Genomic DNA, 13,834 nt, shown 5'->3' with positions numbered 1-13,834 from the left:
GAATAAACGGGTCCTTTTCAGAATGGCAGGCAGTGACTAGTGGGGTGCCGCAAGGTTCAGTCCTGGGACCCCAGCTATTTACAATATACATTAATGATTTGGACGAAGGAATTGAGTGTAATATCTCCCAGTTTGCAGATGACACTCAACCAGGTGGCGGTGTGAGCTGTGAGGAGGACGCTAAAAGGCTGCAGGGTGACTTGTACAGGTTAGGTGAGTGAGCAGATAATAAGAACATAAGAACATAAGAATTAGGAACAGGAGTAGGCCATTTAGCCCCTCGAGCCTGCTCCGCCATTCAATAAGATCATGGCTGATCTGGTCGTGGACTCAGTTCCACTTACCCGCCCACTCCCCGTAACCCTTAATTCCCTTATTGCTTAAAAATCTATCTATCTTTGACTTGAAAACATTCAATGAGCCAGCCTCAACTGCTTCCTTGGGCAGAGAATTCCACAGATTCACAATCCTCTGGGAGAAGAAATTCTTTCTCAACTTGGCTTTAAATTGGCTCCTCCGTATTTTGAGGCTGTTCCCCCTAGTTCTAGTCTCCCCCACCAATGGAAACAACCTCTCTGCCTCTATCTTGTCTATCCCTTTCATGATTTTAAATGTTTCTATAAGATCACCCCTCATCCTTCTGAACTCCAAGGAGTAAAGACCCAGTCTACTCAATCTATCATCATAAGTTAACCCCCTCATTTCTCGAATCAGCCTAGTGAATCGTTTCTGTACCCCTTCCGAAGCTAGTATATCCTTCCTTAAGTAAGGTGACCAAAACTGCACGCAGTACTCCAGGTGCGGCCTTACCGATACCTTATACAGTTGCAGCAACACCTCCCTGCTTTTGTACTCCATCCCTTTCGCAATGAAGGCCAACATTCCATTTGCCTTCCTGATTACCTGCTGCACCTGCAAACTAACCTTTTGGGATCGGGGGGGCACGGTTTAATGTTTTTTGTTTACTCCCAAAAAGAGTTTCATGCACAAGGACCCCCAGGTCCCTCTGCACCACAGCATGTTGTAATTTCTCCCCATTCAAATAATATTCCCTTTTACTTTTTTTTTCCCCCAAGGTGGATGACCTCACACTTTCCGACATTGTATTCCATCTGCCAAACCTTAGCCCATTCGCTTAACCTATCCAAATCTCCTTGTAGCCTCTGAGTCCTCTACACAACCCGCTTTCCCACTAATCTTAGTGTCATCTGCAAATTTTGTTGCACTACACTCTGCCCCCTCCTCTAGGTCATCTATGTATATTGTAAACAGTTGTGGTCCCAGCACTGATCCCTGTGGCACACCACTAACCACTGATTTCCAACCGGAAAAGGACCATTTATCCCGACTCTCTGCTTTCTGTTCGCCAGCCAATTCTCTATCCATGCTAATACATTTCCTCTGACTCCGCGTACCTTTATCTTCTGCAGTAACCTTTTGTGTGGCACCTTATCGAATGCCTTTTGGAAATCTAAATACACCACATCCATCGGTACACCTCTATCCACCATGCTCGTTATATCCTCAAAGAATTCCAGTAAGTTAGTTAAACATGATTTCGCTTTCATGAATCCATGCTGCGTCTGCTTGATTGCACTATTCCTATCCAGATGTCCCGCTATTTCTTCCTTAATGATAGTTTCAAGCATTTTCCCCACTACAGATGTTAAACTAACCGGCCTATAGTTACCTGCCTTTTGCCTGCCCCCTTTTTTAAACAGAGGCGTTACATTAGCTGCTCTCCAATCCGCTGGTACCTCCCCAGAGTCCAGAGAATTTTGGTAGATAATAACAAATGCATCTGCTATAACTTCCGCCATTTCTTTTAATACCCTGGGATGCATTTCATCAGGACCAGGGGACTTGTCTACCTTCAATCCCATTAGTCTGTCCAGCACTACCTCCCTGGTGATAGTGATCATCTCAAGGTCCTCTCTTCCCACATTCCTATGGCCAGCAATTTTTGGCATGGTTTTTGTGTCTTCCACTGTGAAGACGGAAGCAAAATAATTATTTAAGGTCTCAGCCATTTCCACATTTCCCATTATTACATCCCCCTTTTCATCTTCTAAGGGACCAACATTTACTTTAGTCACTCTTTTCCGTTTTATATATCTGTAAAAGCTTTTACTAGCTGTTTTTATGTTTTGCGCAAGTTTACCTTCGTAATCTATCGTCCCCTTCTTTATTGCTTTTTTAGTCATTCTTTGCTGTTGCAAATTTTCCCAATCCTCTAGTTTCCCACTAACCTTGGCCACCTTATACGCATTGGTCTTTGATTTGATACTTTCCTTTATTTCCTTGGTTATCCACGGCTGGTTATCTCTTCTCTTGCCGCCCTTTTTCACTGGAATATATTTTTGTTGCGCATTATGAAAGAGCTCCTTAAAAGTCCTCCACTGTTCCTCAATTGTGCCACCGTTTAGTCCTTGTTTCCAGTCTACTTTAACCAACTCTGCCCTCATCCCACTGTAGTCCCCTTTGTTTAAGCATAGTACTCTCGTTTCTGACACAACTTCGTTATCCTCAATCTGTATTACAAATTCAACCATATTGTGATCACTCATTACGAGGAGATCGTTTATTTTTCCTGTCTCGTTACACAGGACCAGATCCAAAATGGCTAGCTCCCTTGTAGGCTCTGTTACATACTGTTCTAAGAAACAATCCCGTATGCATTCTATGAATTCCTCCTCCAGGCTACCCCCTGCGATTTGATTTGACCAATCGATATGTAGGTTAAAATCCCCCATAACTACTGCCGTTCCTTTTTCACATGCCTCCATTATTCCTTTGATTATTGCCCGCCCCACCATGAAGTTATTATTTGGGGGCCTATAAACTACGCCGACCAGTGACCTTTTCCCCTTACTATCTCTAATCTCCACCCACAATGATTTAACATTTTGTTCATTGGAGCCAATATCATCCCTCACAACTGCCCTGATATCATCCCTTATTAACAGAGCTACCCCACCTCCCTTCCCTTCCTGCCTATCTTTCCGAATCGTCAGATACCCCTGTACGTTTAATTCCCAGTCCTAGCCACCTTGCAACCATGTCTCTGTGTAAATGTAGATTCTTTTCTTTCAATCTGGTTCAGTAAAATTGCTGAGTCGAATACCTCTTGTGCTTTGAACAAAGCAGTCTTTATTTTACCGGCCGGCAAGACTTATCAGACAGAGGATATACATTCTCGATCGAGCGTACACACTCCCTACGGATAAGTGAAGTTACATCGTAAAGCGACAACAGTTATACATTCTCGGCAAAAGATAACAAGATAGGGCTAGAGTGACATCCTAGTTCAACCTATCTCTTTTGGTCCCTCTTTCCCTTTGTCCACTCATAAGCCGACCCAAGTATGGTCTGATTTTAAACAAAGACCTTCTGTTAATGTTTCAGGTTAATAACATGATTTAATAAGACCTTGAGGTTTTTCTGCAAGCTGTGGGTTTTGTTTCAATATGTGTTAGTGTTGTAACATTTCGCAGTCTCGAGTCCGAGATGTCATGGCTATTCCTCCATGAATTCTTTGTTAGCTTATACTGTCCCTATACAATTCCCACGTTCTCAACTTCAATGTCTCTATACATTTTAAACATTCACATTTGTAATGGCCACCAAATCATACCCATTTGTAATGATTTGTGCCGTCAACTCATTTACTTTATTTCTAATGCTGCGTGCATTTCGGTAGTGTGTTTTCATCCTAGTTTTTAAACCATGATTTTTAGTTTTTACCCCTCCTGCGGCCCTTTTATATTCAGTGGTCCTTTTTGTTTCTTGCCTTTGGTTTCTCTGCCCTCCACTTTTACTCACTCTTTTCTGTCTTTTGTTTTTGTCTCCTTTTTGTTTCCCTCTGTCTCCCTGTATTGGTTCCCATCCCCCTGCCATATTAGTTTAACTCCTCACCAACAGCACGAGCAAACACTCCCCCAAGGACATTGGTTCTGTTCCTGCCCAAGTGCAGAACGTCCGGTTTGTACTGGTCCCACCTCCCCCAGAACCTGTTCCAATGCCCCACGAATTTGAATCCCTCCCTGCTGCACCACTGCTCAAGCCACGTATTCATCTGTGCTATCCTGCGATTCCTCCTCTGACTAGCATGTGGCACTGGTAGCAATCCCGAGATTACTACTTTTGAGGTCCTACTTTTTAATTTAACTCCTAGCTCCTTAAATTCGGCTCATAGGACCTTATCCCTTTTTTTAACCTATGTCGTTGGTACCAATGTGCACCACGACAACTGGCTGTTCCCCCTCCCTTTTCAGAATGTCCTGCACTTGCTCGGAGACATCCTTGACCCTTGCACCAGGGAGGCAACATACCATCCTGGACTCTCGATTGCGGCCGCAGAAACGCCTATCTATTCCCCTTATGATTGAATCCCCTATCACTATCGCTCTCCCACTCTTTTTTATGCCCTCCTGTACAACAGAGCCAGCCACGGTGCCATGAACTTGGCTGCTGTTGCTCTCCCCTAATGAGTCATCTCCCTCAACAGCACTCAAAACAGTGTATCTGTTTTGCAGGGGGATGACCACAGGGGACCCTTGCACTACCTTCTTTGTACTACTCTTCCTGCTGGTCTTCCATTCCCTAGCTGGCTGTGGATCCTTCTCATGCGGTAAGACCAACTCACTACACGTGCCACTTATGTCATTCTCAGCATCGTGGATGCTCCAGAGTGAATCCACCCTCGGCTCCAATTCTGCAACGCGGTCCATCAGGAGTTGGAGGCAGATACACTTCTTACACATGTAGTCGTAAGGGACACCGGAAGCGTCCCTGAGTTCCCACATGGCACAGGAGGAGCATATCACGTGACCGATCTTTCCTGCCATGCCTTAACCCTTAGATACCCTTAAATTGGTAATAATGTTACAGTTTACTTACTGATATAAAAAGAAAAAGAAAAGCTACTCACCAATCACCAGCCAATCACCATTGGCTGTGACGTCACCTTTTGATTCCTTTCTACTTCTTTTTTGCTTTCTCTCCCGCTATAGCTGCACAAGTATGCCTTTTATAGGCCGCTCCGACGCTGCTCCCACCTCTCACCAACTGCCGCTGACTCTCGAGCTCCCGCTGGGCCTTTTATAGGCCGCTCCGACGCTGCTCCCACCTCTCACCAGTATAATGTGGATGAATGTGAGGTTATCCACTTTGGGGCAAAAACACGAAGGCAGAATATTATCTGAATGGTGGCAGATTAGGAAAGGGGGAGGTGCAACAAGACCTGGGTGTCATGGTTCATCAGTCATTGAAAGTTGGCATGCAGATACAGCAGGCTTTGAAAAAGGCAAATGGTATGTTGGCCTTCATAGCTAGGGGATTTGAGTATCGGAGCAGGGAGGTCCTACTGCAGTTGTACAGGGTCTTGGTGAGACCTCACCTGGAATTATTGTGTTCAGTTTTGGTCTCCTAATCTGAGGAATGACATTCTTGCTATTGAGGGAGTTCAGTGAAGGTTCACCAGACTGATTCCTGGGATGGTAGGACTGACATATGAGGAGAGACTGGATCAACTGGGCCTTTATACACTGGAGTTTAGAAGGATGAGAGGGGATCTCATAGAAACGTACAAATTCTGACGGGACTGGACAGGTTAGATGCGGGAAGAATGTTCCCGATGATGGGGATGTCCAGAACCAGGGGAACACAGTCTTAGGATAAGGGGTAGACCATTTAGGACTGAGATGAGGAGAATCTTCTTCACTGAGTTGTTAACCTGTGGAATTCCTTACCGCAGAGGGTTGTTGATGCCAGTTCATTGGATATATTCAAGAGGGAGTTAGATATGGCCCTTGCGGCTAAAGGGATCAAGGGGTATGGAGAGAAAGCAGGAAAGGAGTACTGAGGGAACGATCAGCCATGATCTTATTGAATGATGGTGCAGACACGAAGGGCCGAATGGCCTCCGACTGTACCTGTTTTCTATGTTTCTATGAAACAGAGCTCTTGTGGACTATGAGCAAATTGTAGACATGTATTTAATCCAAGTGCTTAAAAAGAGTGTTCCAATTTGCTGTTTTATTAATATATAAAAAAGCACAACACGATGCTTATTAAAGATTTCAGCAAGCATAAGACATTGAATCTCGGGAGCTGCATTGCATCAAACAAATCTTTACATGGCAACAGCTGTAAATGTCTGAGCTCCTGCAGTGCGATTTGAGGGTAAGCACAATGTAGATTAGGATCTGAGGTTCAGGTAGAATTGCTCCATGAACACCCTAGGTGGATATGGCCTCCTGCTGAAGCCCTTCTCCCCCCTCCTCCCTCTTCTAGCAGCTTGCCCTACTCTGTGTCAGCTCTGCTCAGTTTCCCAGTCATGCTGTATTCCAAGAGGGATATCTACTACTGCCCCCATGTTTGGGAGAAACTGGTTTGTGCAGAAACCTTGAAGTCAGGACAAAATCCTTCAGCACCTGCCACACCACACCCTGCAGACTTCAGTAACTTGAAAGAATGCTAGAAAGCATTAAACACTTGTACAATTGTAGCCACAGCCAGTAGAAGTCAATTAACAACTGACCTGAAAGTAGTTGATAATCCCTTTAAATAGCACTGTGGGGGGGAGGGGGGTCCTTCCCGCTGTTGAAGCACGTTCAGCAATGCAAGTTCAAAAGAGGATGTTAGCTGAAGTGTTGAGCTCCAAAATGTCAGCGCTGGCTGCTGATTACAAGGTGATTGACATGTTGATCTGCCGACTCTGCCCACTAATGGTGGACACTCACTGCCCACGTGCTAACGTCCTCATCAATATGGCGACTGGCACGACTCGCATCAAAAGTGCGCGCACATGCCACAAATGCCATTTCAAACTTAAGAGTACTCGTAGTACCCAAACAAACACTAGCAAAAGTACCAGTTGAAACAAAAGAAATTTGACTAATTAGGGTTGTATTTTCTTTATTGTGTCATAGCTATGGGATTTGAGTATAGGAGCAGGGAAGTCTTAATACAGTTGTACAGGGCCTTGGTGATGCCTCACCTGGAATATTGTGTTCAGTTTTGGTCTCCTAATCTGAGGATGGACGTTCTTGCTATTGAGGGAGTGCAGCGAAGGTTCACCAGACTGATTCCCGGGATGGCAGGACTGACATATGAGGAGAGACTGAATCAACTGGGCCTTTATACATTGGCGTTTAGAAGGATGAGCGGGGATCTCAGAAATATATAAGATTCTGACGGGATGGGACAGGTTAGATGCGGGAAGAATGTTCCCGATGTTGGGGAAGTCCAGATCCGGGGACACAGTCTTCAGATAAGGGTTAGGCCATTGAGGACTGAGATGAGGAGAAACTTCTTCACCCAGAGAGTTGTTAACCTGTGGAATTCCCTGCCGCAGAGTGTTGTTGATGCCAGTTCATTGGATATATTCAAGAGGGATTTAGATATGGCCCTTACGGCTAACGGGATCAAGGGGTATGGAGAGAAAGCAGGAAATGGGTACTGAGGGAATGATCAGCCATGATCCTATTGAATGGTGGTGCAGGCTCGAAGGGCTGAATGGCCTACTCCTGCACCTATTTTCTATGTTTCTAAGTCCAAACTGATGTACGCCATACAAATGCTTGGGGACAAGTCGTATGATGGCAACAAACAGGAAGGTATGCCACCTTTTTTTTTTCCCAGACCAACCACTTAAATCTACTGAGTGGGAATTAGTACTTCCATTGGGTGCAGTGCTTGGCTGAAAGCATCTCTAAATTTTTAAATGCTAGAAATACACACCAGGCCAGGCAGCATCTGTGGAGAGAGAAATACATTTAAACATATATCACCGCAGATGCTGCCTGGCCTGTTAAGTATCTCCAGTATTTGTTTACATTTCAGATTTCCAGCATCTGCAGTATTTTGCCTCCTAACTGTTTTTAATTTGTGTATTCGGGTAATAACTTGGATGAGTAATCCTCCCCACGCCACCTCCCTCCGGCCCCCCCTCCGTGATTGTACTGTTTTCATCCTTGAAAATGCTGTTTTTCCTCTGTAAATGTATTTTCTTGAACTTTCATATAAGTGTTCGATTTGGTTCTCATCTTGTTTGTACTTTTCCAACCTGATGGTCAGGGGAAGCCTGGAAACAAGCCATTTTATATAGCATTTACTTTCCTTTTACAATCACAATGAGAATAGAAGTCTGCGGGCAGAACTCGAATATTACTGGAGAGAAGCTTAATGTTTTGGAGAAGGGATTCTGCACAAAATGTCTGTTCTGCTTGCCTCTGAGCAAGAATTGCCTGAACAAGGGAGATACTTAAATTAAAAAATATATATATTATGGACCACAAGGGAATTAATAAAGTATTGCACTTTTTAAGAGTAAGTAGGCATGCGAGACTGAATTCTTGCTCATTGTTGTTTCAAAAACATAATTTCTGTTTTACTTTCCAAGTTCTCAATAGTAAGTGCCTAAATTCGATGTAGTAACTTGATGATACCAGGAGGAGCTGCTGTGGGAACACGATTGATGGAAGGCTGTTAATATAATCAAAACTTCTTTGAATCAGAAAGAAATGCTAAAGACTTGAACTTTATACAACAAATGTGATAAATAGCCCTTTTCAGGCATTTCAACTGCATTATTGAGCAGTAGCTTTTGATGATTGCTTGAAGTTTGTTTACTGACTATTGTATTTAAAATTGCTTTTCTTTTGCATGTTTTTGACAATTGGTACTTGCTAAGCCAGATAGCTTTTAAATTGGTGGGTGGGTATTGAACACAGTTAAAGCTAACATTTAAAAAAAATCTCTGCTTGTACTGAGTCATTGAGTAATATTAGGCAAGTACATGAACTCTTCAGTATCCTCCACAAAAAGGTAGGTGTTAACTTCCCGTAAATTTAGTTTTAGGGTACCTGTAAATTTGGTCACTTTGCATTGAGCTTTTGAACTAACTCTTTGATGTTGGTTAGAAACAATAGTGGTCCCAACATAATTTATGTGACACTCCACTCAAGTTGCATCCCCACCCTATTCCCAACTCCAACATTACTCTCTCTAACCAGTACCCATTGCTTTTCTTTCCTTCAATCACTTTTTGTCTATTTTTAGATTTCGCTATTGACTCTCACTGCTTTTAAGTTTGCATAATAGCCATCTGTGAGTCTGTTACCAAGTCTGCTTCAGACTGTTCTCTCGTGGCTCCTCTTACTTGCTAAATCATGGAGTATTTGGGCAATAGGTACAACTTAGATGATGAATCACTTGGGCATTCACATATTATTAGCTTTGTTTGTATTTCCCCCATGTAACTTCCCTGGTTTCACTTGTCTTCCTTCATAGAGAGTTGTCCTCATTTGTTCTGACTAGACAGTCAGCTGCAAACCCTAGGCATTGTTTTTGCTCAGTTAAGCATCCATCTCGTGGTTTGCAATCTGTCTTTCCACAGGGGCTACAGCTTCTATTTAAGATGTCAATTTAAGTCGAGAGCTTTGGGACATTCCCTTTTTATTTTTTATTTCTCCCTTTAGTTGAAAGCTGAATCTAGTATTTCTCTTGTGGACAATTGTGCTGTTACTGGTCTTGGCTTTACCTGTACTACATTAAAGGGGCTATAAAATTGAAGTTGTTAAAGCATACAGGGTTAATGAGTTACAAGCACCATTCCCTTTAAGCTGCACAGCGCTCTTGAGCTCCCGCGCAGCTAGCGAGCCGGCTTTTATTGGAAAAAAAACGTGCATGCATGGAAATTTGAATGGGCTGCACAGCCCAAAAACGTTTACAGGGAACGTTGGTTACAAGTATTGGTAATTGTCAGTCCTGTTTGATCTTGTACTCTGATGAAGTGGTCCTGGTTCCTGTCTGAGGTAATTTCTTAATTTTATCTATGGCAAGAAATTATTCACTTTTATCTGCCTTTTCATACTGTTACTGTGGATGCTTGTGGAGCATCGTTACACATAACATACCAAATCCCTTAGGAGAAACAAGGCAGCTTTTCTTTGTGTATATTTGCCAGATCTGAACAAACAAAATGGATAGTGAAATGCATTCTATACTATGGTTCTCTCTACAAGCAAACCCAATAATTGTCTGTTTGCTGTTTGGATGATGAATAATATCATTCAAAAAATGATGACCGCTGATCTCAATTTTTCCAGTTTATCTTTGGAACTGAGTGAGTGCAAGTGACAAGAATGCCTGCTTGAAGTGCTGCAAAAAGAGTTTTATGTAACTTGATTGCTGAAATATAAAATACGGCACAGAAGGAGGTCATTCGGCCCATTGTGCCTGTGCTGGATCTTTGAAAGAGCTATCCAATTAGTCCTGTTCCCTGCTCTTCATAGCCCAGCATTTTATTTTTCCTTTTTGGATACTTATCCAATTCCCTTTTGAAAGTAACGACTGAATCTGCTTCCACCACCCTTTCAGACAGTGCATTCCAGATCATCATCACTCATTGCATAATTTTTTTTTCTCATCATCTCTGATCCTTTTGCCAGTCACCTTAAATCTGCGTCCTCTGGTTACTGACCGTCCTACCACTGGAAACCATTTCTCCTTATTTATTCTATCAAAAGTAATACCCTTCAAGGTTTTGATCACGTATCGGATCTCCACTTGACCACCTCTGCTCCAAGAACAACCACCCCAGTTTCTCTAGTCTCTCCACATACCTGAAGTCTTTCATCCCTGGCACCATTCTAGTAAATCTTCACTGCACCCTTGCTTAAGGCCTTGACATCCTTCCTAAAGTGTAGTGCTCAGAGTTGGACATGATGCTCCAACTGGAGCCTAACCAGTGTTTTATAAAGATTTAGCATAACTACTTGTTTTTGTTCCCTCTACCTTTATTTATAAAGCCAAGGATCGTGAGTGACTTTTTAAACAGCCATCTCAACATAAGGGCCCCAAGTTTCCACAAGATTTGCTCCTGATTTTTAGGAGCAACTGGTGTAGAACGGAGTATCTTAGAAATCAGAATTCTCGTCATTTAGTTTGCTCCAGTTCTAGTCAGTTAGAATAGTTTCACTTTGGAACAGAATTTTTTTTCAAAAGGGGGCGTGTCCGGCCACTTACGCCTGTTTTCAAAATTTCGTCAGTGAAAACTTACTCCAAACTAACTTAGAATGGAGTAAGTGAAGACTTTTGTACGCTCGAAAAAACCTTGTCTACACTTTAGAAAATCAGGCGTAGGTTACAAATCAGGCGTAAGGAATGGTGGGGGGGGGGGGGGGGGAATGTTTAAAGGGAAGTTTACAAACATTAAACACTTCAGTTTTACAAATAAAGAGCCATCATCAATAATAAATGATAAATACATCAATAAATCAACCAATAAATAAATCCAAAAAAATTAATAAATAAAACATTTTCTACTTACCGACTGCAGCACCGGGAGCCCTCCAACAGCGTGCTGGGATGCCCCCCCTCAGTGTGTCTCTGTCAGTGTCTCTATCTCTCTGTCTGTCTGTCTCTCATTCTCTGTCTGTCAGTGTCTGTGTTTCTGACAGCGAGGGGAGGGGGGGATGCGGGAGAAGGGGGGAGAAAGGAGATATTGGGGGGGGGGGGGGGAGAGAAGGAGATTGCGGGGGGTGGGGGGGTGGAGGGAGGCTGAACGGGCCGGGCCCAAGACTTCCGGCAGGGCCCGTCCCCAGCACCAGATTTACAGGTAGGTGGCGTCGGGTCCGGGGGAGGGAGGTCAGGTCTGGGGGAGGAAGGTCAGGTTGGATCCAGTCCGGGGGGGGTCGGGTCCGGTCCGGAGGCGGGAAGCGGGAGTCGAGTCGGGTCGGGAAGAAGCAGGAGCTGGCCGTGGGAGGAGCCTTATTCACGCAGCCCCAGTGAGGCCATTGGGCCTGGGCCAGTGCTAGGGGCTGCGTGCTTCGGCCCCTCCCACACAGTTTCGGGCGCCTGGAGCTACTGCACTTGTGTGCCCACTGTAGCGCGCATGTGCAGAGGTCCCGGCACTGTTTTCGGCGCAGGGACCTGGCTCTGCCCCCTACAGCTCCTGCTGCGCTGCGCCGAGGGTCAGAGGACCTGCAGGGAGGTGGAGAATCTGGAGGGTTTTTTTAGGCGCACTTTGTGGCGCGAAAAACCATTTTTGTGTTTTTTTTTCAGTGGCAGCAGTGGAGATTAATTTGTTTCGTACTTGCTGGTAAAGACTATTATAGCAACTTAAAAACTGCAATTATGCTACAAACATAGCTAAATCTTTTTGTTTATGCCGACTCATGCAATGAAAATCGTTCAGTGTATCTGCTGGTATCTTTAACTGTTGATTACTCATCTGCCTTTTAATTGATGGATATAAAACAGCTGATGGATGAATTGCAGCTTTGGTACTGGTTGAGAGAATTTTATAGAAACTAAAAGTAAGGTTACAATTTAGTATGGTAGGTAGGTGAAGTGGAATTTGAGGTGCTCGTCTGTCTTTCAATTGAACTAATTTTGCACGGTTGAGTTAGTTTTATCTTTTCTCAAATGTCGGTGGGGGACCAAGAAGGACCATTATAAGAAAATTAAAGTCTATGAACAAACAGCCCCTCTCATCTTAGCTGGAGGTGAATTTGTGGTAAATGAAGGGGTGGCAGAGAAGAACACTGTTTAGTATGGAAGAAATGGGAAAAATCTTTTGTTCTTCAGAGTTAGGTCGTAATGTAAGTAGTTTATACGCACATAATTCCAGATATGTTTTTCCTCTTAAGATCATGTCTGTTAAAAGACACATTGTTGAGTTTTCAAATAAATGTTTTCATTTATGATGAATCATTTTAAGTTTTTGTCACAAGGCACAAATTGTGCTAATTGAGTTTGAGCTAATTAATTAAAGGTCACGTTACCATCAAATTTTTGCCTCCTATTGGATGAATTTTCAAAGTTTTAACTGTTGCGGATGAATGACCTACTTCAATGTTAAGGCTGCAAAAGTACTCGAGCTGTCATTTAAAATCTATGCAGAAGTATATAATTCAGGGAAAATCCTGAAATAAATTAATGTGTCTGAAGAAGCGCCAGCCAAAGATGAATTCTTGTACTTGGGCAATGGGAAATAATACTTTTAGCTCTAGGCTGTGTGGATAGGATGACCGTGGTTCTGTTACTTCAGAGGCAAGTGGGAAAATGTGAGCTTTTTAAGTAATATGTAAATGCAGGACTGTTCTCTCTTTTCTCATCGAATTTATACCCATATAGTATGAACGTATTCATGGAAAATTAATCTCAATGACTTGATGGTAGAATGCATCAATTAAAATGAAAATATTTGAAGTAAAGGTAGAGTGCTTTCTTAAACATTTTTCTTTGTCCCAATAGAAACAAATAATTGTGGATCCTCTCAGCTTCAGTGAGGAACGTTTCAGACCATCTCTGGAAGAACGACTTGAGAGCATCATTAGTGGGGCTGCACTAATGGCAGACTCGTCTTGTACACGTGATGATCGACGTGAGCGCATCGTAGCTGAGTGTAATGCAGTGAGACAGGCTTTGCAGGACCTGCTTTCTGAATACATGGGCAATGTAAGTCGGCTGAAGTTTATTTTAAGACTTAAATGTTTCATGATCCAATTTATACCAGGCTGTAACTTTTTCCAAAACACGAAAATGAATATTTAAACTGGTGATCAAATTATTTCACAATGCAGACTCTTATTTGGAAAAGATAATCAATGGAGCTATATTTCTGTTAAATAATGCAAACACAGCAAATTGTAAAATGGAGACATTACACTTTTTGAGGGGTGAACTGATTCGCTTGCATAATTAAATGATAAAAGCTTGCAGAATACTTGGGAGACGGCACAATAAAAGTAGAGGTAGCAAGGTTGTAGTTGCATTCTGCCCAGAGAGGTGATACGATAGTCACTTCATCCTGAAGTGATTTGAC

At 43.1% G+C, this 13,834-nt stretch overlaps 1 protein-coding gene across 1 annotated transcript in view; it reads left to right on the top strand.

Annotated features, from left to right (window-relative positions):
* ctnna1 (catenin (cadherin-associated protein), alpha 1) overlaps positions 1 to 13,834 on the top strand; it is a 197,386-nt gene that overhangs the window by 57,641 nt on the left and 125,911 nt on the right. Inside the window, exon 7 of the mRNA XM_070878385.1 lies at positions 13,264 to 13,467. Within this exon, the coding sequence (XP_070734486.1) occupies positions 13,264 to 13,467 (204 nt within the window). The remainder of the gene's footprint in view (positions 1 to 13,263; positions 13,468 to 13,834) is intronic.

The sequence above is a fragment of the Pristiophorus japonicus genome, chromosome 4 (assembly GCF_044704955.1).
Source record: "Pristiophorus japonicus isolate sPriJap1 chromosome 4, sPriJap1.hap1, whole genome shotgun sequence".
Taxonomy (NCBI): domain Eukaryota; kingdom Metazoa; phylum Chordata; class Chondrichthyes; family Pristiophoridae; genus Pristiophorus; species Pristiophorus japonicus.
Note: the sequence above shows the minus strand (reverse complement) of the source record. Positions and strands in the feature narration are given on the sequence as shown.